The 23171-nt window shown below is 56.2% G+C and overlaps 2 protein-coding genes across 4 annotated transcripts; one reads left to right on the top strand and one right to left on the bottom strand.

The window, feature by feature from the left end:
* Window positions 1-6650: 6650 nt before the first annotated feature.
* Window positions 6651-18347, bottom strand: CHTF18 (chromosome transmission fidelity factor 18). Of its 2 annotated transcripts, XM_063171547.1 has the most exons (23): window positions 18231-18347; window positions 17929-18093; window positions 17679-17805; window positions 17424-17598; window positions 17249-17338; window positions 17087-17139; window positions 16749-16890; window positions 16002-16214; window positions 15792-15889; window positions 15316-15439; window positions 15093-15220; window positions 14422-14515; window positions 14234-14332; window positions 13408-13538; window positions 12936-13089; window positions 12630-12854; window positions 11547-11696; window positions 10514-10644; window positions 9334-9466; window positions 8404-8514; window positions 7733-7790; window positions 7024-7151; window positions 6651-6993 (listed from the first exon to the last, which is right to left on the bottom strand). In XM_063171547.1, exons 1-23 carry the CDS (start codon window positions 18334-18336, stop codon window positions 6985-6987), a joined length of 2844 nt encoding a protein of 947 aa, XP_063027617.1. In that variant the 5' UTR covers window positions 18337-18347; the 3' UTR covers window positions 6651-6984. The 2 variants fall into 2 exon arrangements, with proteins under 2 accessions (XP_063027617.1, XP_063027616.1); XM_063171546.1 differs by having other exon boundaries at window positions 6651-7151.
* Window positions 18348-18738: 391 nt separating this feature from the next.
* On the top strand, window positions 18739-22970 carry RPUSD1 (RNA pseudouridine synthase domain containing 1). Of its 2 annotated transcripts, XM_063171603.1 has the most exons (7): window positions 18739-18971; window positions 19160-19351; window positions 19444-19567; window positions 20038-20140; window positions 20223-20324; window positions 20459-20867; window positions 20915-22970. In XM_063171603.1, exons 2-6 carry the CDS (start codon window positions 19170-19172, stop codon window positions 20854-20856), a joined length of 909 nt encoding a protein of 302 aa, XP_063027673.1. In that variant the 5' UTR covers window positions 18739-18971; window positions 19160-19169; the 3' UTR covers window positions 20857-20867; window positions 20915-22970. The 2 variants fall into 2 exon arrangements, with proteins under 2 accessions (XP_063027673.1, XP_063027672.1); XM_063171602.1 differs by having other exon boundaries at window positions 18744-18971; window positions 20459-22970.
* Window positions 22971-23171: the final 201 nt, after the last annotated feature.

Here is a 23171-nt window from a genome sequence, read left to right as displayed (position 1 = left end):
CATTTTGAGTGGTTTTTTTGGTTGTTTACTTGGTTTGGGGTGGGATTTTTGGGGTTGGATTTTGTTTTGGGCTTGCGGTTTTATTTTTGGCTTTGGTTTCTTTGGGGTTTTTTATATTGGGGGATTTTTATTGGGTGTTTTGGTCCTGTTTTTTGGAGGATTAGGGTTTTTGACTTTGAGGGGTTTTTGCCTCTTTGGGTTTATTTTGTTGGGGGATTGGGTTTTGGATTTTTTGGGAGGTTGGGTTTTTAGGAAGCTGAGGGGTTTGGTGAGGGTTTATGGTTTTTTCTTTAGGAAGTTGAGGGATTTTGGGAGGTTGGGTTTTTTTTTAGGATGTTGGGAGAGTTTTGAGGGGTGGGGGTTTTTTGAGTTGAGAGGATTTTGGGGGAATTTAGGGGATTTTAGGAAGTTGAGGCATCTTTGAGGTGTTTAGGGTTTTTTTGTTGTTTTTTTTTTTTTTTTTTTTTTTTTGTGGAGCTGAGATTTTCCTTTTGAGTATTGGGTTTTTGGTTTGGGGTTTATTTTGAGGTTTGAATTTTTGCCTTGGGGTTGGACTGGCCAGGCTGAGTCTCCTCCAGATCCCCCCATGCCAGGACCCCAAAGAGGGAGTGGGAACAGATTTAGGGCAGGGGCTTTGTGTGCCCTTCCAGCCTGGATTTCTCCCCCTGGGCACAGGAAATCTGGGAAATGTTTCTTTCCTGTAAGTAAACCCTTCTCCATTATTGATCCCTGCTCAGTTTTAATGCCTTGGAGCAGCCCTATGGATCCTTTAGGTAATGATTTAATCTTTTATGGATGAGGAAAAACCTATTCTGGAGCTCTGCACTTCCCTCTGGGCCTGGAGTGCTCCTGGAGGAAGGCTGAGCTCTGCTGCAGGTCCAATGGAGAGGAACAGAGCTCATTAAAAATGGAAAAGTGGCTTTGGAGCAGGAAATGGGGCCTGGAGCTGCCTCACCCCAGAGCTGGAGCAGACACAGTTCTGCTGCTTCAGCAACGCTGCCAGGCAGGAGGGAGCAGAGCTGCAGGGGAGGGACAGCACCAAAAATCACATTTCACATGGAGAGTTGTGGATTTCACCTGGAAAATGGTGAAATTCACCTGGAAAATTGTGAATTTCACCTGGAAATAAACATAAACAGGGACAAGAGGAGAAGGAACTCCTCTGAGTTGGATATTTGGGGAATTCCTTCATGGAAGAGCTGGAAGGGGCTGCCCAGGGCAGGGACATCCCCAGGAGGGTTGGGGACAGGAGTCAGTGTGGGTTGGGGCAATGATCAGACAGGGATCCATTCAAGGTTGGATTTGGGGATCCTGGAAGGAATTTTCCAGCCTCAGGCTGTTCCCTCTCCTGTCCCTTGTCACCCCCTGGCTGTCCCCTCCTGTCAGGGACTTGTGCAGAGCCAAGAATTCCCCCTGATCCCCCTTTTCTGCAGGCTGAGCCCCTTCCCAGCTCCCCCAGCCCTGCTGGTGCCCCATTTCCCTCCCCAGCCCTTTTTCCCTGGCCCTCAATCAGCTCTGAGGGTCGGGGTTGGGTCCCTGCCCAGCTCCCCTGGGCTCACAGGGACGTTTCCAGCTGCTCTCCCGGCCCCAAATCCCAGATTTAATCCCAGGACTATGGAAATGGCAGCTTAACAGATGGCCCTGCTCGAAAATAGTGCAGAGCCCAGGAGCTCAGCATCCTTTAATCTGCAAAAAATGGGGGAGGATGGACCCCAAATCCATGGAATCACAGCCTGCTCCTGCTTAGAGGGTGGGATGGACCCCAAATCCATGGAATCACAGCCTGCTCCTGCACAGAGGGGGGGATGGACCCCAAATCCCTGCAATCACAGCCTGCTCCTGATCAGAGGGTGGGATGGACCCCAAATCCATGGAATCACAGCCTGCTCCTGCATGGAGCAGCTCCGGGAAGGGAAGGGAAGGGAAGGGAAGGGAAGGGAAGGGAAGGGAAGGGAAGGGAAGGGAAGGGAAGGGAAGGGAAGGGAAGGGAAGGGAAGGGAGCCCAGGGCCCCCTCCTACTCCTGGCAGAAAACACATCATTTTTTAATAGATTTTAAATATTTTATATATCTATTTCCTATGTATGTCCTATAAGATGTCTCTTTTAGGAAGCCTTTATATTTTTATTTTTATATTTTATAGTTATTTTTCAATATTTTTATTTTTATTTTTACTTTTTATATATAAAAATTTATATAGTAACCTGCTAATTATAAATATTTATATAAATATTTTGTTATTGTTTATATTTGTATATTTATTTCTTTGATAATTTTATATTTTCTATTTTATATATTTATTTTTATATTTATATCTATTTTGTGTGTATAAATTTATATATTTATATATATATATATACACACATAAAGGTTGGCATGTATGCATATGTGTGCATATATATGTATTCTATATATTAAATGTTCTCACGCATAAAATATAGTAAATCTGATCTAGAAATTGTATCCTGTCTGCATAAACACATATGTGTAATATGAATTTATTTTCCACTTCAATTTGATTAAAATTAAAATATAGATTTGATTTTTATATATAATTTGGTATGTGTAAATATATATACACTCATACTCTCTTGTCTTTGTATATATATATTAGATATTATTTATTTTTTTATTATATATAAAATGGTGGGCCTGGATGGTCTTTAAGTTTCCTACCAATGCAAACCATTCCATCTCTTTTATATATACTTTTTTAATAAAAATCAAAAGTAGAATATATATATATTCTATTATATAATATATTTACTGTATTGTTTCTATTTATAATATTATTTATAATATCAAATATTATATTATTTATTCTATCATATTTATAGATATATATAATCTTAAATATAAGTTATAATATTATTTATTTTTTATTATTTTATATTTATATTCCACCTTCATGTCCTCTCTCCCCCAGGGAATTCTGTCCCTCAGGAATGGGGGAATGGCTCCAGCCCCAGTTATTGGGGTGGGACCAGCCCAGCCCAGGTGTGATGCAGAGACACAAAATCCAAACTAAATCAAAATTTAAATCCATATTTAATATTAAATCCATATTTCTATTATTTTTATTGATATAAATATTCAATATTTATTCCCTGGGGGAAGGAGGAGCCCTGGGCCAGGGTTTGCTTGGGCTCTGCTGTGTGCAAACCTTGTTTGTTATTTTTAAGCAACAACTTTTACCCCAGGCTTATTTTTAGTGCCTTAACAAAGGTTGGGGGGTCCCACCTCTGCTTTTCCATTGATTATTTTGGCTTTAATCAGCTCCAGCTGTTTGTGGGCTTTTGTCCTTCCCTGCAAAGCCCTCATCAATAATTCTGATTAATTCTGATTGATGATGGCGCTGCCCTTTCACCCGCCCGGTGCTCCATCCCAGCTACTCCCTTCTGCTGGAAATCCTTTTATTTTCCACTTTTGCAGTTATTCCAGCCTCTCCAACTCCTGCAGCTTCGGGAAGGGGGAAAAGCCACAAAATCCCGAGGGGAGCAGAGGGAGAAAACCGGGAAAGGGATGAAGGAAGGGATGAGGGAAAAGATGAAGGCAGGGATGAAAAAAAGGATGAAGGAAGGAAGGGATGAGAAAAGGGATGAGAAAAGGGATGAAGGCGGGGATGAGGAAGGGATGAAAGAAGGGATGAAGGCAGGGATTGGGACAGGGATGCAGGAAGGGATTCAGGCAAAGATCAGGGCAGGGATCCGAGCAGGGATGAGGGAAGGGATGAAGGGATGCAGGAAGGGATGAAGGAAAGGATGAAGGCAGGAATGAAGGCAGGAATGAAGGCAGCCATCAGGGCAGGGATGCAGGAAAGGATTGGGGCAGGGATCAGGTCAGGGATCCCAGCAGGGCTCCAGGGCCTCCCTGGGGATGTCCCCCACCCGTCCCCTCCTCCCTGTGCCCCTCAGGACCGGGAGCGGCCGGGATAACCCCAATTCCAGAGCCGGGCCGGGTACCAGGAGCCGCCTCCATCCCGGGCGCTCCAGCGGAGCCAAATCCGCGGGGAGCGGCGGGGGGAGGACTCAGCCGTGATCCCTCGGCACCGGCCGAGCATCCTCACATCATCCCGAGCGTTCGGGGAGGCTGCGGGAGGAGCGAGGGCAAGGCCAGGGCTGCAGCTGCGGCCCCGTTTCTCTGCTGTCGGTACCCCCAAACCAGGTGCGAGCGGGGATGTGCGGGATCGGGGCAGCTCCCGGGGCGGGGAAGGGGAAGGGGCTGATCCCGGTCCCGGGCAGGGGAAGGGGCTGATCCCGGTCCCGGGGCTGGGAATGGGAAGGGGCTGGTCCCGGTCCCGGGCAGGGGAAGGAGCTGATCCCGGTCCCGGCTGCAGCTCCGGGGATGCCAGGCTGGGATGGAGCGAGGCTGGGATGGAGCTGTGCCCGGGCAGGGTCTCGCCCTTCCCTGCCCGTTCTCCCGCAGCCAGGGCAACCTGGGGTTGATGGGCTTGGGGACAAGGAAATGTCCCCTTGTGCCCCCGGGTTTTGGGGTGGCACAGGGGCCGCCCCGCTGCGGGCGCTGCTTGAGCCCCCTCAGCTGCTGTGCCTCAGTTTCCCCATCACGCTGTCCCCCCCCAGGGTCACTGCTGGGGGACAGTGGGGTGGGGGGTGCAGAGGGGTTTGCTCTGCTCCCCAAATCTGTGCTGGCCGCCCCCTGAGCCGTTTCCAGCACTCTTTAGGCTGCCCCAAATCCCTCCTGGTCCCTTCAGAGCAGGACAAGGACAAACGGCCCCTTCCCCAGGAGCCTCAGCTGCCCTGAGCCGCTCCCCACCCAAATTCCAGTCAAATCTGCCTCTGTCCCTGTGTTTTGCATGAGAGGAGCACCAGGCAGCCTTTGCCTCAGCCAAAACAGCCCCAAAAGCTCCCGGAGCCCTTGGTGCCTCCTCTGTGGGCTTGGAAACCTCCCCCAGAGCCCGTCCCCATCCTGGGGGAGCCTTTGGGGTGTAACTGAGGGATCAGGGCAGGACAAGGCACCAAAATCCCCATTCCCAGCCCAACGGAGCCCTCGGAGAGCGCGATGGATGAGTGGGATCTCCCACAATGGAAAAAAGAGGTGGAAAGCCTCAAGTACCAGCTGGCCTACAAGAGGGAGATGTCCTCCAAGACCATACCTGAGTGAGTGGGGATTTTCCTTTTCCCTTTCCTTTTCCCTTTCATTTTCCCTTTCCCTTTTCCCTTTCCCTTTTCCCTTTCCTTTTCCCTTTCCCTTTTCCCTTTCCCTTTTCCCTTTCCTTTTCCCTTTCCTTTTCCATTTCCCTTTTCCCTTTCCTTTTCCCTTTCCCTTTTCCCTTTCCTTTTCCATTTCCCTTTTCCCTTTCCTTTTCCATTTCCCTTTTCCCTTTCCTTTTCCATTTCCCTTTCCTTTCCTTTCCTTTCCTTTCCTTTCCTTTCCTTTCCTTTCCTTTCCTTTCCTTTCCTTTCCTTTCCTTTCCTTTCCTTTCCTTTTCCTTTCCTTTCCTTTCCTTTCCTTTCCTTTCCTTTCCTTTCCTTTCCTTCCTTTCCTTTCCTTTCCCTACCTTCCTAAACCTTCCCTTCCCTTCATTCCATGTTATCCATAATGCCTAAAAAATAATAAATCTGATCTAGAAATTGTATCCTATCTACATAAACACATACGTGTAATATGAATTTTATTTTCCACTGCAATTTGATTAAAATTATAGATTTGATTTGATATATAATTTGGTATGTGTAAATATATACCAAATATATATATGTGTGTATATATACACACACACATGCACTCTCTCGTCTTTGTATATATATACATATACATATATATACATTATTATTATTATTATTATTATTATTATTATTATTATTATTATTATTATTATTATTATTATTATTATTATTATTATTATTATTATATATAAAACTGTGGCCCTGAATGGTCTTTAAGGTTCCTACCAACCCAAACTATTCCATTATTCTCTTTTATATATGTATTTTTAAAATGAAATATATATTATGATATGATATATTTTTACATTATATATATATATATAAAAAGTATATATATTCTACTATATCATATGTTATAGTAGAATCTGCCCCCAGGGTGCAGATCCCCCCTTCCCAGAGCTTTCCAAAGCTCGAAATCCTTTAAACCACAGCTCCCCCTGGGCCGTGCCCACCCTTGCTCCCCTCTCTGCAGGTTTGTGAAGTGGATCGAGGACGGCATTCCCGAGGATCCCTTCCTGAACCCGGAGCTGATGAAGAACAACCCCTGGGTGGAGAAAGGCAAATGCATCATCCTCTGAGCTCTGTCCCCCCGCAGGACAGGCCGGGATCCCCGAGCTCCGGTTCCAGCCCCAGAACCCGAACGAGCCCTGCCCTCTGCTCCTTCCTGCTCCTGTAGCTGTAGGAGGGCTTTTAGAAATGGGGAACCTGGGGGAAAGGAGCAGCAAAGGCTGCCCCAGGGGTGTGCTGCAGCTTCATCCCACACCCCTGCCACCCACAACAGGCAGATTTTTGCAACTTGTAAAGAAGCTTTTTATAAAATCCCCCCATTTTTAGTGATTTTAGATACTTTTGTACACTGTAGGATATTGCTTCCCAGCAAACCAGGCAGAACCTGGCCCCTCGAGTTTATGTCTCAAATAAACAGAGCAATACTTCACCACTGATTTTTTTTTTTTAGATCCATTTTATTTATTCTTTTTTTTTTTTTTTTTTTTTAACAAAATAAGCAGGTAATAAAAAGATAATAGCCCAAAATCATGGGCACACAGGCCAGCCATGGGTTGGAAAGGCAAAACTAGCTGATCCTCCAGCTCCAGCTCAGCTCAGCACGGCCCTAAAGCAGGTCCCTGATGTAGATGTTCCCCTAGAGCAGGTCCCTGATGTAGATGTTCCCCTAGAGCAGGTCTCTGATGTTGGGGTGCCCCCCTAGAGCAGGTCCCTGATGTTGGGGTGCCCCTAGAGCAGGTCTCTGATGTTGGGGTGCCCCCCTAGAGCAGGTCTCTGATGTTGGGGTGCCCCTAGAGCAGGTCTCTGATGTAGAGGATCCCCTAGAGCAGGTCTCTGATGTAGAGGTTCCTCCTGACAGCGTTGGAGAAGCCCTCGTTGAAGCGGAACCAGACGTCACTCCTGCCCACGGCCTTTCCCATCTGCAGCTCCAGGGACTCCTCCTTGGAAACCTGGGGGGCTGCAGCAGGAAAATCCACTTTAAAAACCTCCAAATTATCAGCTGTGTCCTGGCTGGAGAGGGGGATTGGGGGAGGCTCTGGAAGGGCAGAGCTGATGCTCCCAAATCCTGGGTGCTGCAGCCAAAAATTCCCCCCAAATTCCCTTTGGATGGGGTGGAATCCAGGGATGTGCCCACAGAACTCCCTGCCAGCTGGGCTGGGCTGGGTTTGTCCCTGCTGCTGTCCCCTGGGGACGGGGCTGAGGGACAGGAGCCCCTCTTTGGGAATGGGGAGAGGCCCCAGTGGCACCCAGGGCCACCCTGTCCCTGTGCCACCCACCTGGGGATGGAACCACTTTGTGCCCGTGCCACCCACCCAGTTCTGAGGCCACCCCACCCCTGTGCCACCCACCCAGAGCTCAGGGGCACTCTGTGCCTGTGTCACTCACCCAGTTCTGTGTCCCTGTGTCACCCACCTGGGGATGGAGCCACTCTGTCCCTGTGCCACCCACCCGGTTCTGTGTCCCTGTGTCACCCACCCGGGGATGGAGCCACTCTGTGCCTGTGTCACTCACCCAGTTCTGTGTCCCTGTGTCACCCACCTGGGGCCTTGGCCGCCTCTTTCCTCTGGAGTGGCCTCCCAAAAAAGTCCAGCTCAGGCTGTGGGGAGCAAGCAGCAGGAATGGGGGTGGCTCTGGGGCACCTGCACTTGCAGCTGCTGCTCAGGGAGGGACAGAACCAGGGCAGGGCTGTCCCTGGGCACGGCTCAGGCACCCCAAGAGCAGAGCAGGAGCCAAATGCAAATCCTGCACGAAGGGCCAGAGGCCTGGGAATGCAAACAGCATCCAAATTCGGGGGAAAGGCAAAATGTGAGGCTCAGGTGGGGTTTTACAGGCAGGAGAGGGCTGGCAGCTGAGCCCTGGAGAGATCCCAGCTCCTCCTGGAGCCCAGGGTGGGATCATTCCAGAGCACCTTTTCCAAGCTGCTTTCCCACAGAGCCCAAATTCAGCTATTTCAGCCCAAATCCCCACAGCTCCTCCCTCCCCCAGCCCTGAAAACTTCCCAGGACACACCCAAAATGTCACCCAGCCCAATTCATGCCAGTCCCAGCGAGGCCTTTACGGGACACACGGAGCTGGGCTGGGCTATTAAAGGAAATGGACTAAAAATCCCAATTGCAGTGGAGCCAGGGAGAGCCTGGCAGCCCAGGAAGGGCTGGGGGGAGGTGGGGCAGGAACTGGGGCAGGAACTGGGGCAGGAATTGGGGCCTGACCTTGTCCTGCAGGGCTGCTCTCCTCACGATGTGCTCCAGGCGCTGGTGGTGGTTGGGGGTCCCCGCTGGCTCCGCGTCCCCCAGCTCCTCCCCGGGGCCATTCCCGGGGTCCTGTGGGGAGCACAGAGCTGGGCCAGGCTCCCCTCGGGCTGTCTGAGCTCCAGGACTGGGCACTGAGCTCCTGTCACCCCCCTTGGCCCCATCCCACCCAGGTTGGATTCCAGTATCCCAAAGATTTTCCCGTCATTTTCTGCCTCCTGGGATCTGCCCCAGCCCCTTTCCCTGGGATTTCACATCCCCACCATGTCAACAAGGAGCCTTCAGAGATGTTTTTGCAGCTTCTCTTTGTCCCACACACCTCCCAGGAGCCTTTCTCCTGCTCCAAGGGGCTCCCAGGGATCAATTATCCCTCTGGCACCATGGCAGGGCAGGCATCAGCTACACCCAGGATGTTTCTCCACCTTTTCCACCCCTTCCCATCTTTTTCTGCCTCCAGGAGAGTGGGCAGAGCCACTCTGCTGCTCCTGGGGGCTTTGGGAGCTTTGGAAGTGGCAGCAGCCAGGGAAGAGGAGGCAGGGAAGAGTTCAGGTACAGACCAGGTACAAACAGCAGCCAAAAACTCCCACCTAAAATCCCCACCTAAAAATTCCCACCTAAAATCCCCACCTAAAAATTCCCACCTAAAATCCCCACCTAAAAATTCCCACCTCCTCCCACCCCTCACTGGAAGGGCTCAAAGCTCCAATTCCCTCCAGAATCCCTGCCAAAAGCTGAGCCCTGCAGCCCAGCCCAGCTGTGCAGGGGAACAGCTGCAGCCAGGGGGGTTAATCCTGGATTTCCACCCTGCAGCCAAAGCCAGCTCGGGGAAAAACACATCCCTGGGCATTTCCTGCACATCCCCAGCCCTGGCAGCCCCCCGGGGACGCCCACCTGGGCCAGGCTCCGTGCCTCTGTCCTCCTCATCTTCTCCAGCTCGATCTCCCTGGCAATGAGCTGCTTGGCCTGGTAGCTGAGCTGCCTGCGGGCCGGCAGGGCCGGGAAGTGGCACACGGCCTCAACATTCCTGCAGGGAAAACAGGGAACCAACCCAGAAATCAGCCAGCTCTGGGCAGCCCGAGACCCTCAGCATCCCCCAGCCCTGCCCCTGGGCGGCTCCTGCCTCGGTTTCCCCCGTGCAGGAACGGGAATGGGAATGGGAATGGAGGAGGGATTGGAGGGGTTTAATCCTGGCTTGAAAGCAAAGAGAGGAGATTGGACAGATTGCACTGAAAAGCTCAGGGGCACAGCACAGCTCAACCTTCAGAGCCACCCCAAGTGCCCCCCCAGACAGGTTTAATGGGAATGCAGCCAGGAACGGGAATTTGGGATCATCAGAGCAGCTGGATCCTTAACAGGCCTGTTTCAGTATCCCCAGCACCGAGGAGCCACCAGTCCCTCTGCCAGCTCTGAACATTTCTTATTTATCCACTAATATTTTGCTGCTTATCCACTATTTATTCACTATTTATCCACTAATATTTTGCTATTTACCCACTATTTATTCACTATTTATTTACTATTTATTCACTATTTATCCACTATTATTGCCCCTAAAATACAAGGAGCAAAGCCCTGAGTCAGGTGGCTCTGCAGTCGCTCAGAAATCAGCTGTCAAACCAATGCTGTTAAATAAATAAAGCCCAGGTTCTGCTGGTGACATCAGATCTGTTTGCCAGAGCTGCCAGGTGCCACAGGGGTGTGCCCAGGCGGGTGAGCCCTGTCCTGCCACCTCCTGGTGACAGCCACAGGAAGCTGCTCCCTTCTCTTTAATCCCACTAAACCCAACCTGCTCAGCCCCAGCCCAAGGGAGGGATAGCCCAGCTGATCTGGGGATGGAGCAAAGCCAAAGTTCCCAACTCCTTCCTGAGGATCAGCACAGAATCCTGCAATGGTTTGGGTTGGGAGGGATTTAAAATCCTCCAACTCCAACCCTGACCCCTTCCACGTGCTCCAATTCCCATCCAGCCCAGCCTTGGACACCTCCGGGGATGGGGCAGCCCCAGATCCTCTGGGAATTCCATTCCAGGGAAGGATTCTGACTCCCAGTGCCCTCCCCAGCCCTGGCACTCACGGGTCCAGCTTGAAGACGTACTGGCCCTCGGGCAGGCGCTCCTGCAGGTAGGTGAGGTTGTAGGTGAGCATGGTGCTGATGAGCTCAGCCAGCTGCTGCTTCTCCTTCAGGCTGTAGAGCTGCGTGTTCACCTGCCCAGGGGACAGCACAGAGCTTGGAAACCCCACACAGACCATGTCACGTTCTCTGGAAAAATCCCTTTGCCAGGATTTCTCTCCTGGGAGGCTGAGAAGCCTCAGAGAAAAATGAAAACAATAATTATCTGATTTGCTTCTCCTGTGTTTTGCTGCTTTGGAATGTGGTTTGGACATTGTTTACCAACTGGTGGTTTTTTCATTGGTTTCATGTGAATTGTTTTGACTTAACGACCAATTAAGTCAAGGCTTTGTCAGGCTGTGTTTGGACTCTGAAGAGAGTGTCATGAGTTTTTCATTATTATCTTTTAGCCATCTGCAAGTATCCATCCTCTATTCTTTAGTATAGCATAATATATATATAATATAATATAATATAATATAATATAATATAATATAATATAATATAATATAATATAATATAATATAATATAATATAATATAATATAATATAATATAATATAATATAATATAATATAATATAATATAATATAATATAATATAATATAATATAATATAATATAATATAATATAATATAATATAATATAATATGCCTTCTAAGAACATGGAGTCAGATCCATCATTTTCCTCCCAACAATGGGGACTCAGAAAATGCCACACACAGGGTTTGTTTCTGGGTGAGGAAGGACCCAGATCAAGTTTCAGTTCTCTCTTGGGGACACAGGGCAGGGACAGACCCTCTCCTGGGTGGGGGTGACTCTGAGAGCTCCCCAAAGCCCAGCCCAGGTAGGGCCCAGGACCCCTGCACACCGTTGGGCACCTCAACACTCTGTCCCCAGCTTCTGCACCAGCTGTGACGCCAAGGCCAGCCCGGATTTGTGGCACAACCCCATTGTGGCTCATTGTGGGGGCTTCAGAGGGCTCTGGGGGCACTCACGGGGCGCAGTCTGGGGGCGATGATGTCCAGCAGCAGGCACAGCACGTCCAGCACCAGCGCCTGCTGCCCCGCGCGGCTCCGGGCGCCCGGCGCGATCCCCGACACCATGGACAGCACCAGGTTCTGCATCTGGCCCAGCTTGGCCGCGGCCTGGGGACAGCACAGGGGCGGGGTGTGATGTGCCAGCCTGGCCCAGTATCCCAGTTCCGTCCCCAGGTGTGCCAACCACCTCTCCCTTCCCCTCCCTTGCCCCTGCTTAGTGCTGTCCCTCAATCTTGGCAATCCAGCAAGGGCATCGTGTGATTGGCAGAGTTCAAGAGATGCCTCTCTTGGGGACATTGGGCATCCAGGCGTCATTTGTCCCCTGAGACTTCCCCCCCCTTACCTGGTTGGTGGCACCCCTACCCCTTCCCTGCCCCTCGGGTTAAAAAGACACAGCAACCACGCGGTTCTGTTGGAGCTGTTGTTGGATTCAGAGGCCTGTGTGCCAGGAATAAAGCTCTGGATCCAAACCCTCTACCTCGCCTTGAAGCCTCTCCACCAAGGTAAACCTGAGCTCCCGCATGCCTGGAGTCATCCCAAGCACCAGCTGCAGCACCCAGCCAGCCAAAGCTCTCTCTGGGGTGAAATCACCATACATCCAGCCAGCCAAAGGTGTCTCTGGGGTGAAACACCACACATCCAGCAAGACAAAGCTGTCTCTGGGGTGAAATCACCATACATCCAGCCAGCCAAAGCTGTCTCTGGGGTGAAACACCACACATCCAGCCAGCCAAAAGTGTCTCGGAGGTGAAACCACCACACATCCAGCCAGCCAAAAGTGTCTCTGAGGTGAAACCACCACACATCCAGCAAGCCAAAGCTGTCTCTGAGGTGAAACCACCACAGCTGCCACCCTTGGTCTAGCAGCAAGGCCAGACCAGCCCAGGCCCGTTCCATCTGGCTATACTGTTAATTAACCCCCATACACAGGGACCCTCAGGGGTGTCCCTGCAGGCAGGGCTGGTAATTATCCCCCATACACAGGACCCTCAGGGGTGTCCCTGCAGCCAGGGCTGGCTGTCAGAGCCCCGGTGCCCTCACCTCGGGCTGGCTGCTGGGGTAGGCCAGGCGGGGCACGGCGGCGGCGGCGAAGAGCAGGTGGAAGGCCACGGGCAGGAAGGGCAGGTAGCGCAGCAGCTGGAAGCTCTGGGCCTGCAGCACGGCCCTGCCCAGCAGGTCAGAGAAGCCCAGCCACTCCAGGGCCAGGCACACGGAGCCCAGGCTGGAATCCCGCACCTTCATGTTCAGGAAGTTCTCAAACAGGCCCTGCACGGGGGTGTGGGATCAGGTGGAGCTCACCTGGATGGGGGTCTGAGCCTCCCTCCAGCCCCCCCTGGATGCTCTCACCTGGGCCAGCTTCTCCTGCTCCCCCGAGGAGATGGAGAGGTGCAGGATGTGGTGGAAGCGGTGGGAGGAGGAATTGAAGCCCCCAGGGTGGGACAGGTCCTCGTCCCCCAGCTGGAGCTGGGCTGGCAGAGAGGGGTCCATTCCTATCCTGTGCCTGGGGGAGCCCAAAGGGGAGAACTGAGGGTTTGGGCTGTGGCTGTCCCTGGATCCCTGGCAGTGCCCAGGCCAGGCTGGACAGGGTGTGGAGCACCCTGGGACAGTGGGAGGTGGCACTGGGTGTGCCCTGAGGTCCCTTCCAACTCAAACCACTCCAGTATTCTATGATGGACACAAATCCCCTCAAGAAACTGCTCTCCAGGACCTTGCAGGTCTCCCTTGAACACTTCCAGGGATGGGGCAGCCACAGCTTCTCTGGGCAATAGGAATACCACCCCCAAAGCACTCAACAGATGTAAAAACCCCCTCCTCCTACCTCTGGGGCTTGGGCAGCTGGAAAATCTCCTGCCAGATGGAGAAGAGCCCCTTGTTCTGGTCCTTCAGGCCAATCCTCATGGTCTGCACCATCTGCACACTCAGCTCCTTCTGCCCTCGGCCGTGCAGGAACTGCAGCAGGAGCCAGGGATGGAGGGGATGGGGATCCCAAAGCCCTTGGGAACAGCTGGACACAGCCACCCCCCTCTGCCTCCACGGGAGATGCTTCAGGGATCTGACTGGAAGGGACTTTTGTCCCCTTTGTCCCCATGAGCCTGGAGCTGCAGCAGGAGGGTGTGCCCAGGGCCACGTCCATGTCCTGACGGCCATGCCCATGTCCTTAGGACCATTCCCATGTCCCCAGAGCCATGGCCATGTTTTGATGGCCATCCCAGTCTCCTCAGGGCCAACCCTGTGTCCTGATGGCCATGCTCATGTCCCCAAGGCCATGCCCATGTCCCCAAAGCCTTCCCTGTGTCTCCAGGGTCATGGCCATGTCCTGATGGCCATCCTCATCTCCCCAGGGCCATCCCCATCTCCCCAAGGCCCTCCCCTGGTCCCCAGAGCCCTCCCCATGTCCCCAAGGCCCTCCTCGTGTCCCCAGATCTCTCCCCCTGTCCCCAGGGCCATCCTCATGTCCCCAGCACTCTCCCTGTGTCCCCAGAGCCCTGGCAGCGTCCCCAAGGACCTGACAGAATCCCCAGAGCTCTCCCCATGTCCCCAAGGCCCTGCCAGTGACCTCAAGGCCCTGGCAGTGTCCCCAGGTCCCTGGCAGTGTCCCCAGAGCTCTCCTCACGTCCCCAGGGCCATCCTCGTGTCCCCAGCACCTGCAGGGTGTTGATGCAGGAGCGGATGTCGCTGTCGGTTTTCTCGCAGAGCGCCAGCAGCGCGCCCGTGTCCGCGCGCATTCCCTGCCGGAGCGCGATCTGGGGAGAGACGGGGCTCAGCGGGGAGGGGACAGCGAGCCAGGGGGACAGGGGACAGCCCCGAGGCACGGGGACAGGGGAGCACAGACCTCGCTGAGGCGCTGGGCCAGGCGGGAGGGCGCCGTGCGGGGGAAGCTGAGCAGGAAGGATTGCTGCCGCAGCGGGCGCAGCGCGGGCACGAACCTGGGGAGGGAAACATGGGGCTGAGGGAGCCCAGCAGGGAATCCCCTTCTTAATCCTGGAATTATTGAGGTTGGGAAAGACCTCTTAGAGTGCTGAGTCCAATTGTTCCCCCAGCAGTGCCAAGGCATCATGAAATGATATCCCCAAGTGCCACATCCAAACAGATTTGAAATCCCCTCAGGGATGGGGACTCCACCACTGCCCTGAGCAGGACCAACCAACACCTGACTGCCCTTTCCAGGAAGGAATTTGACCAAATATCCAATCTAAACTTTCCCTGAGGCCGTTCCCTCTCTTCCTGTCCCTGTTCCCTGGGAGCAGAGCCCGACCCCCCAGCTGTCCCCTCCCGTCAGGAGCTGTGCAGGGCCACAAGGTTCCCCCTGATCCCCCTTTTCTCCAGGCTGAGCCCCTTCCCAGCTCCATTCCTTTCCCTGCACACCCTCCAGACCCTCAATGTGAAAGGCACAAACCAACCCCAGGACTTGAGGAGCTGCACTCAGACACCCCCAGCAGCCACCTCCTGTCTGGGGGCACGGTTTGGTGTCCCTGTCCCCCCTCCTGGGCAGGTGACACTCACTGGTCATTGCAGATGCAGATGATGGGCCTGAGCAGGAGCCCTCCCTCACGCCGCCGCCGCCGCCCTGCGCCCGCCTCGCCCTCGCTGTCCTTCCTCTGGATGATGGACAGCAGGACATTGATGGAGGCCTGGGGGAAGGCAATGGGATGGGAGGGATGGGTTCTTGCTCGTGGAACGCTGGGGGAGCTGTTGATGGGGTGGTGTTTGAGGGGCCGGTGCTCACCGCGGGCGCGCCGTCGATCTCGTCGATGATGAGGCAGTTGGGCCTCTCATGGGAGCCCAGCACCGACCTCATCTGGGTGGCAGCTTCAATCCTGGTCTGGAACACCTCGGGGCTGCGGTCATCGCTGCAAGGGGACACGGGGACAGGTGACTTTGGGTGTGGGGACACGGCCGGCATAATCTCTGGGGCAGCATCAGCTCCAGAACAGCATCATCTCCACAGCACCACCATCTCCAGAATAGCATCACCTCCACAACACCATCACCATCACCTCCAGAGCAGCATCACCCTTAGGACACCATCATCTCCAGAGCAGAGTCACCTCCACAGCACCATCACCTCCAGAACAGTGTCACCTCCAACATCACCCTTAGGACACCATCACTTCCAGCATCACCCCCAGGCCAGCATCATCTCCACCATCACCTCTGCCACAGCATCACTTGCTCCCTTTTGTGGGCAGGGCATGGGCTCACCTGGCATTCATCTCCACGGCGTTGTACCCCGCGTGCCTGGCGATGACGTGGGCCAGCGTGGTCTTGCCCAGGCCAGGGGGCCCACAGAGCAGGGCCACCTGTGGCACAGAGGGGAGGTCACTCCTGGAGGGCTTCCTTCTCAGAGGGGACAATGCTGCTCCTCAGCTGGAGGCAGCACAGGGAGCCACAGCCACGTCCCCTGTTGCCCACCTTGTGTTTGGGTCTCTTGTGCTGGTCCAGCTCAGCCTCCAGCATCTCCTCGGTGAGCTGCACCTTGGTTTTCCACTTGTTGGGATGTTCCTTGGGGTGGCTGAGGGGTGGATTGGCTGCAGGGTTGGGCTTGGGCTTCTTGCCAGCCTTGTCCTTGCCGAACACCACCGTGTCCCACAGCTTGAGCCACTTGAGCAGGCAGCGGTTGGTGTACTGCAGGGAAGCAGGGAAAATCCATGGAACCTGGGGAAAATCCAGCTGGGGGCAGAGGAAAGCTCTCCATAGAGGAGGAGGCTGCTCAGGGTTCCACCTGGCATCTCCCTGGGACAAGGTGGGGACATTTCCCTTCCCAGCTCAGCCCCCATCCCTCAGGGAAAGCCTGGGTGAGTCACACCAGCCCCATCCCTGCTGGCCATGCTCCCTTTTGGCTCAACTCAGCAATTCCCAGCACGTCCAATTCCCTACAAAACTTCTAACAGTCCCCAGAACGATCCAAAATAGCCAACAATTTCTGGCTAAAATCCCGTCAATATTTTTTGTCTCATTTTGGTGACATTCCATAGGTTTATCTGCCAGAACACCCCCAGCCTCCAGTGCAAAGCTGCCATCCCAAGCTCCCGGGGACCCAGGACCGCTCCCAGGCAGAGCAGCACAGACACAGCCCCCCGCCAGTGCTTCCAAAGGCAATTCCTGATGCCAGGGTATGACCCCAGCCATGCCAAGCCCCCCCCTGTCCCAGCACCTCACATCATCACTGAGCAGCTCCATGTAGCGCTGGGGGGTGAACTTGTCCACCCAGAGGCAGTGGGATGCAGGCTCCTCCTGGGCTGCTGGGGCTGTGTCCATGCTGGGATCCGGGCTCTCGGTGCTGGCCTCGCTCCCCAGGCAGCTGCAGCATGGAATTGATGCACACCAAAGCACCCCAGCAGTCAGGGCAGGTGGGAACTGCACCCAGACTCCCCAGGCTGGGGGTGAGGAGGGCAAAAAGGCTCCTCTGCTTGCAGGTCCCCCAAAATTTGATTGTGAGGGAGGGAAATCCAGCAGCAAGGCAGGGATTGGGGAGGGATTTCATGCCAGCACCTCACCTGTTGATGATCTCCGTCAGCTGCTGGGAGGCCTCCAGAACCTGCCTGCGACGCTTGAGCACAAACACAGAGGGGTCATGGCTGGGGACAGGGATTTGGGAGCCAGCCCTGTGGCCAGCAGGGGTGCCAGGGACACGGGGGAAGGGCAGGGACATGGGGTACCTCCTCAGCCACCTGCTCCTTCAGGTAGGAGAAGGGCACCCCCAGCAAGTGGAGCGGCCTGCGAGCGTTCCAGCCCAGGGAATCCGGGAGCTGCAGGGACACAGCACGGCCAGCGCCCTCCTGAGCCACCTGGAGGCCACCGAGGAGCAAAGCCGACCTTCAGATCCCTCCTAACCTCCAGCCCTGTCCTGCAGGCATCATCCCTCAGCACCAGGAAGACCCTGGTGCCCTGGGTGGATGTCACGTTGATGTAGTCCTCCAGGACGGGGGGTCTCCTCAGGACCCTCTTCTTTTCCAAGGGTGGTGTGGTCTGCATGGGAACCATTCCACTCATCTCCAGGTGGTTCGAGCTGGAAAACACCAAATTCCTTCAGCAGGGGAAGGGACCTTCCACTCTCTCCTGCTAAAAATGGGGTTCAGGGTGGCCAACCTGGTATCATGGGGAGCCAGAGGTGCCTCTGGGCCACCATCCCAGGGGACATCCGGAGCCAACTCATCGTCCGCACCGAAATCGAGCTTCTTAACAGCTTCCAGGCGCTGCCGCTTCGGCTTCGGGGCTGGAGCAGGAGGAGAGCATCACTCACTGACGGACGGTGGTACCCAGGGGATGCTCCAGCACCCGGCACCGCTCGGGGCGGGGAACAGGGGCAGCAGCACCCGGGGAACCGGGTCAAACCTACTGTGGGGCTCGGCTGCTGCCGGGGACACGGCGGGGACACAGTCCCGGTCCCTCTTCTTGGCGCCGGTGCCGCCGGGAGAGTTCCCGGGGAGGTCGGGCTGCTCCGGCGGCTGCCGCTTGCTCCGGAACTGCGATGTTTTGGGGCCGGCGGGTGGGGACGGCTCATCTGCAAGAGGGGTCACACCACGGTGCCGGTCACCGGAGGGGACCCGCGGCGGGACGGGCGCACACGGGCGCGCAAAGCACGGTCCTGCCCGCTCCCTCCCTCCGCCGCCCGCCGTCCAGAGCCGCAGCAGCGCCCACCTCCCAGCTCGGCCAGCACCTCCAGCTCGTCGGCGAAGCGCTCGTAGAAGCCATCGTCGGGCCCGTCCTCGGCCCAATCCTCGGGCCCATCCTCGGCGCTCGCCATGAGCCGCTCCCGCCCCGCCGCCGCCACCGGCCCCGCGCCCACCGCGCTTCCGCCCGCGCGCGCGGCGGGGCCGGCGCTGATTGGGCGCGGCGGGCGCGGGCGGAGGCGAGGACGGCGCTGATTGGGTGGAGCGCGCCGGAGGACTCGGCGGGGGCGGCACTGATTGGACGCGACGTGAGCGCTGCCGGAGGCGCTGCGGGAGTGGGCGGGGCCGGGGCGGCGGCGCTGCGCGGGTCCCCCCGGCCGGGCTCGGGTCCGGGTCCGAGTGCGGGTCCGGGTCCGGGTCACCTCCGCCCGCTTCGGGGTCCTCTCCGCCGCTCGCGTCCCCGCCCCGCGTCCCCTGTCCCCTCCCCTCTGCCCCGTGCCCTCCGGCGGAGCCGCCGCGCTCGCTGCAGCGGGGAGCGGGGCAAGGCCGATGGCCGCCGCCGGGATGGGCAGAGGCAGCACCGCGCGGCTGCGGGGCCTCCACGCGTGACAGCGGGGCGGGCATGGGCCTTCCACGCGTGGCGCCGGGGCGGCCCGGGACAGTGGGACAGCGGCGGGGCCGTGCGCTGTGACACCGGCATGGCGGCGGCTGGAGCGCTGCGGTAGCGTCCGCACCGCCGTGGGACCTGCACCCGCACGGTGTGACACCGGTGAGCCTGGGGACGGGCAGGGTGACAGCAGGGTCGCGGGTGACCTCGGCAGCACCGGTACATCTCCGTTCCCTGCTGGGGTATCCCGCCTCCAGGCCCTGCCCGTCCCGTGTGTCCGGGGCTGCTGTGCCCGTCCCGCATCTGGCGGTTCCTCATCCCGGTTCCCCCTCGCTCTCTGTGCCCCGCAGGGCGCTGGCCATGGAGCCGGGCACCATCGACAACCTGTCCATCCTGTACCAGAGCTCCGACTTCATCGTGGTCAACAAGCACTGGGACCTGCGCATCGACAGCAAGATGTGGTACGAGACGCTGACCCTGCAGAGCCAGCTCAAGCACCGCTTCCCCGAGCTGGCCGACCCCGACACCTACTACGGCTTCAGGTGAGCTCCTGGGCACCGAGCCCGGCTCTGGCCTCTGCTCGGGACACTCCTGAGATGGCCTGGATGCTCCTGTACCCCCGTGTCCTTCCCAGGTTCTGCCACCAGCTGGATTTCTCCACCAGCGGGGCTCTGTGCGTGGCACTCAATAAAGCGGCGGCGGGAAGTGCCTACAAGTGCTTCAAGGAGCGCCTGGTGACCAAAGCCTACCTGGCCCTGGTGAGCCCTCCCTGCCACCTCCTGCATTGGCCTTCTGGTGTTCCTGAACACCTCTGCCCTGAGGAACTTGGGGGTGTTCAGCTGGAGAAGAGAAAGATTCAGTGTTGGAGTCTAAAGGGGCTCCAAGAGAGCTGGAGGAGGATTTGGACGAGGGCATGGAGGGACAGGACACAGGGAATGCTTCCCACTGCCAGAGGGTGGGGTTAGGTAGGATATCAGAAAGGGATTCTGGCACAGGGTGCCCAGAGAAGCTGTGGCTGCCCCATCCCTGGAAGCATCCAAGGCCATCTTGGGTGGGGCTGGGAGCAGCGTTGAAGGTGTCCTTGCCCCTGACAAGGAGTTGGGCTTGGGGAAATGGATGGGCTTTCAGGTCCTTCCAGCCCCACCCTTTCTGTGATTCCATGGTTCCTGTCGTGGGGGGTGGGTGAGGAGCACGTGCCAGGGCTCAGTGTGCACATTCCTGTCCCCAGGTGAGGGGACACGTGAGCCAGAGCCGGATGTCGATCCGCTACGCCATCGGGAAGAACACCACGGAGGGCATGACCCACATGATGTGCATCGAGGGCACAGAGGGTGAGCAGCCCCATCCCCTGCTCTGCCCACGCCCCCAGGGATGCCCTGGGGCATCACAAACCCCCTCTGGCTCTCCTTGCAGGCTGTGAGAATCCCAAGCCGTGCCAGTCGGAGCTGATCGTGCTGGAACATGGATCCTACAGCGGAGACCCCGTCACCAAAGTGCTGCTGCAGCCGCTGACAGGTGGGGATAGGGGCAGCTCTGATCTGGAAAGGGATGAGGGAAGCAGGGGGACAAATGCCATTAGGTCCATTGTCACCCTGCCCTGAAGGAGGCATTCACGAATTCCCTGTCCCTGATTCTTGTTTTCCCCCCAGGGAGGACTCACCAGCTCCGGGTTCACTGCAGCGCCATCGGCCACCCCATCGTGGGGGACTTCACCTACAGCCACCGGCAGGACAGCAATCCCTACAGGATGATGCTCCACGCCTACTACCTGCGCATCCCCACGGGCAAGGAGCTGATCGAGGTGTGCGCGCCCGACCCCTTCGTCACCGCCATGGACAGCAACTGGGTGCCCCAGAACGTCACCCAGCGTCTGGAGGACGTCATCCAGGAGCTCAAGGACAAGGGGACACACAAGGAGGAGGAGGAGGAGGAGGAGAGCCAGGAAGCTGCCAGAGAGGAGGGAGCAGGGGGGGAAGGCAGCAGGGAGGAGACGGAGGAGCAGCGGGTGCAGTGTGAGCAGTGGCTGGCTGAGTGGGCTCTGGAGTGAGCACAAAGCACCTCCCTGCATCTCCAGCTGAGTGGGCTCTGGAGTGAGCACAAAGCACCTCCCTGCATCTCCAGCTCCAGCCTTGTCCCAGCGGGTCTCCACAGAGCCCAGCGCTGCCTCCACACCTGCACTCCCTCTGTGGCTTCCCTCGCTCCTGGGGCTGGCACCAGGTGGATTTTAGGAGGGGTTGAGGTGGGGTTGTTTTGTGATGTCCATCATTCATCTGCTCATGGGATGTCCCTTTCCCAGTTCTGAGCCTCAGCAGCAGAGTGTGTCACACTCCAGCTTAGAGTGACCCCAAAGCTTTCCATCTCTGTCCTGGGGCCCGGGCACAGCTGGGCATTGCCTTTGCCTTGGACATTACCACAACCTTTCCATGCTTGGATGCAGAATTGCAGCCCAGCACAGGGAGGGGAGAAGGTGCTGGGTGCAGCTCCAGTGTCCCTGTCCCCCATTCCCTCACTCCAGCTGCTGGGCCATGATTGGGGCTGGAGCACATTCTGGGGACACTGAGAGTCCCCCAGTCCCAGGGTGTCCTGTGAAACGACTGGGGTGGGCATGGAAAGGTCCCTGCCCCTCGCCCCCTCCCTCAGCCCACCTGGGCGGTTTTTAAAGGTTTGGTGAAGGTGAAGGAGTCGATACCAATGGATTTTAAACTTTTTTCAATTTTCTAGGAAGAGAATTTAGTCTTTTAGGGTTTGTAAAATACGGGTGGTCTTAGGAATGAGGTATTTTTAGTACTTCTGTGGTCGGAGAGCCGGCAGCCCAAAGCTTTTTTAATGGATTTTATTATTCCTTCTAGCACTGCCTTTCCTGCTTTTATCCCTGCTGAGATAGGTCAGAGGACACAAATCCTTTTCTGTTCACGCACCTGAGGAGGGACCAGTGTCCTGTGTAGGTCCCATGGGGTGGCTCCTGCCTGGCAGGTTTCCAGAGGGTCCTGCAGGCAGGTCCTTCAGCTGGGCAGTTTGGGAAAGCTCTGCAACAGTAGGAAAAGGACAAAGGTGAAATTAAAAAGCTGAGAACTGATGGGAAGAGCAGGCAGGAGCTCGGCTTTGATAGATGCCAAGAAATTTCCTCATAAGTGCCCTTGCTTTGCTGGTCATCTTGCTTCGCTTTCGCCTTCCCTGCTCATCCTCTGCAGCCCTCGGGGGACATTTGGAAATGAGGAGAACAGGGCACCTGGGGAGGGACAGCTGGGGCGACACAGCCCCATCCCAGGCCTTTCAAGCACCACTCAGCACTTACCCAGAGTTGTTGTCACCTCACCAGACCCATCCTGTTGAAAACACACCTGATGGGGTTCATACAGCTGATATTCCCACCCCGAGGGGGAATAAAAAGTCACAGCCCTCTCCTTGTGGATAAACACACCCTGCAAGTCACCGAAATCCCCGGCGGGGTGTGGGGGGAGAATTGGATCGCTTGTCCCGTGTGTCCCTTCATGTTGTGGCTTAGTGCCACCACTGCAGGGCGGGGATGGCCTGAGGTGCCAGCCCTGGGCACTGAGCGGGCACGGTGGGCTCAGGGCCGGTGCCAGGGGCTCGGAGGGCAGGAGGAGCAGGAGCCCCTTGTCCTTCTGCCAGGCCCCGTGGCCGGGAAGGGCCGGGCAGGTCCCGCAGCCGGGAAGGAACACAAGGAACGTGTTTGCCAAAGATTCGAGGGGTGACGCGCACGGGAGGCGCTGGAGAGTGACAGCGGGGATTCACATGTCAGGGGGGAGCCAGCCTTGCCGGCGCTGGGAGCGGTTCCTGCCGGGAGCACGGCCGGGATGAGGGCTGGGAACATGGGGACATGGCTGGCGCCCGAGCCCGCCGTGTTTGTGTGGAGGAGCCCTCGCACCCCAGCCCAGCCTTTGCGTGCTGCTGCTCCCCAGCGCCACAGATAAAAGGGAATTTTCCTTGCCCTGCAGAGGGAATTTTCCTTACCCTGCAGAGTTTTCCAGGCGCCCTTCCCGGCTGCGTTCCAGGGCAATGTCCCCGTCCTGTCCCCTCCTGCCCGCGGGGCTGCGGCTCCTCCGGTGCCCTGGGGTTGTGGCGTGGCTGTGATGTCCCGTGCACTCCGCAGTTCTAGTTTTGGTGTATTTGCTGCATTAAACGTGTCTCTGCCCTTCACTGTCTGCCCTCTGCATCCATTTCCCGGGGGCTTCCAGGAATGAGGGGAATGAGGCCGGACCGGCCCCGCGGGAGCGACCCTGGGGCTCCGACCCGGCCCGACGGGGGAGGATTGAGTATGAGGGAGAGGATTGTTGTGTGAGAGGATTGTTGTGTGAAGGGAGGACTGAGTGTGAGAGGATTATTGTGTGAGGCACAGGA

This window comes from Melospiza melodia, chromosome 18 (genome assembly GCF_035770615.1).
Source record: "Melospiza melodia melodia isolate bMelMel2 chromosome 18, bMelMel2.pri, whole genome shotgun sequence".
In the NCBI taxonomy this organism is placed as follows: domain Eukaryota; kingdom Metazoa; phylum Chordata; class Aves; order Passeriformes; family Passerellidae; genus Melospiza; species Melospiza melodia.
The sequence above is the reverse complement of the archived record's forward strand: the minus strand, read 5'-3'. Positions and strand labels throughout refer to the sequence as shown.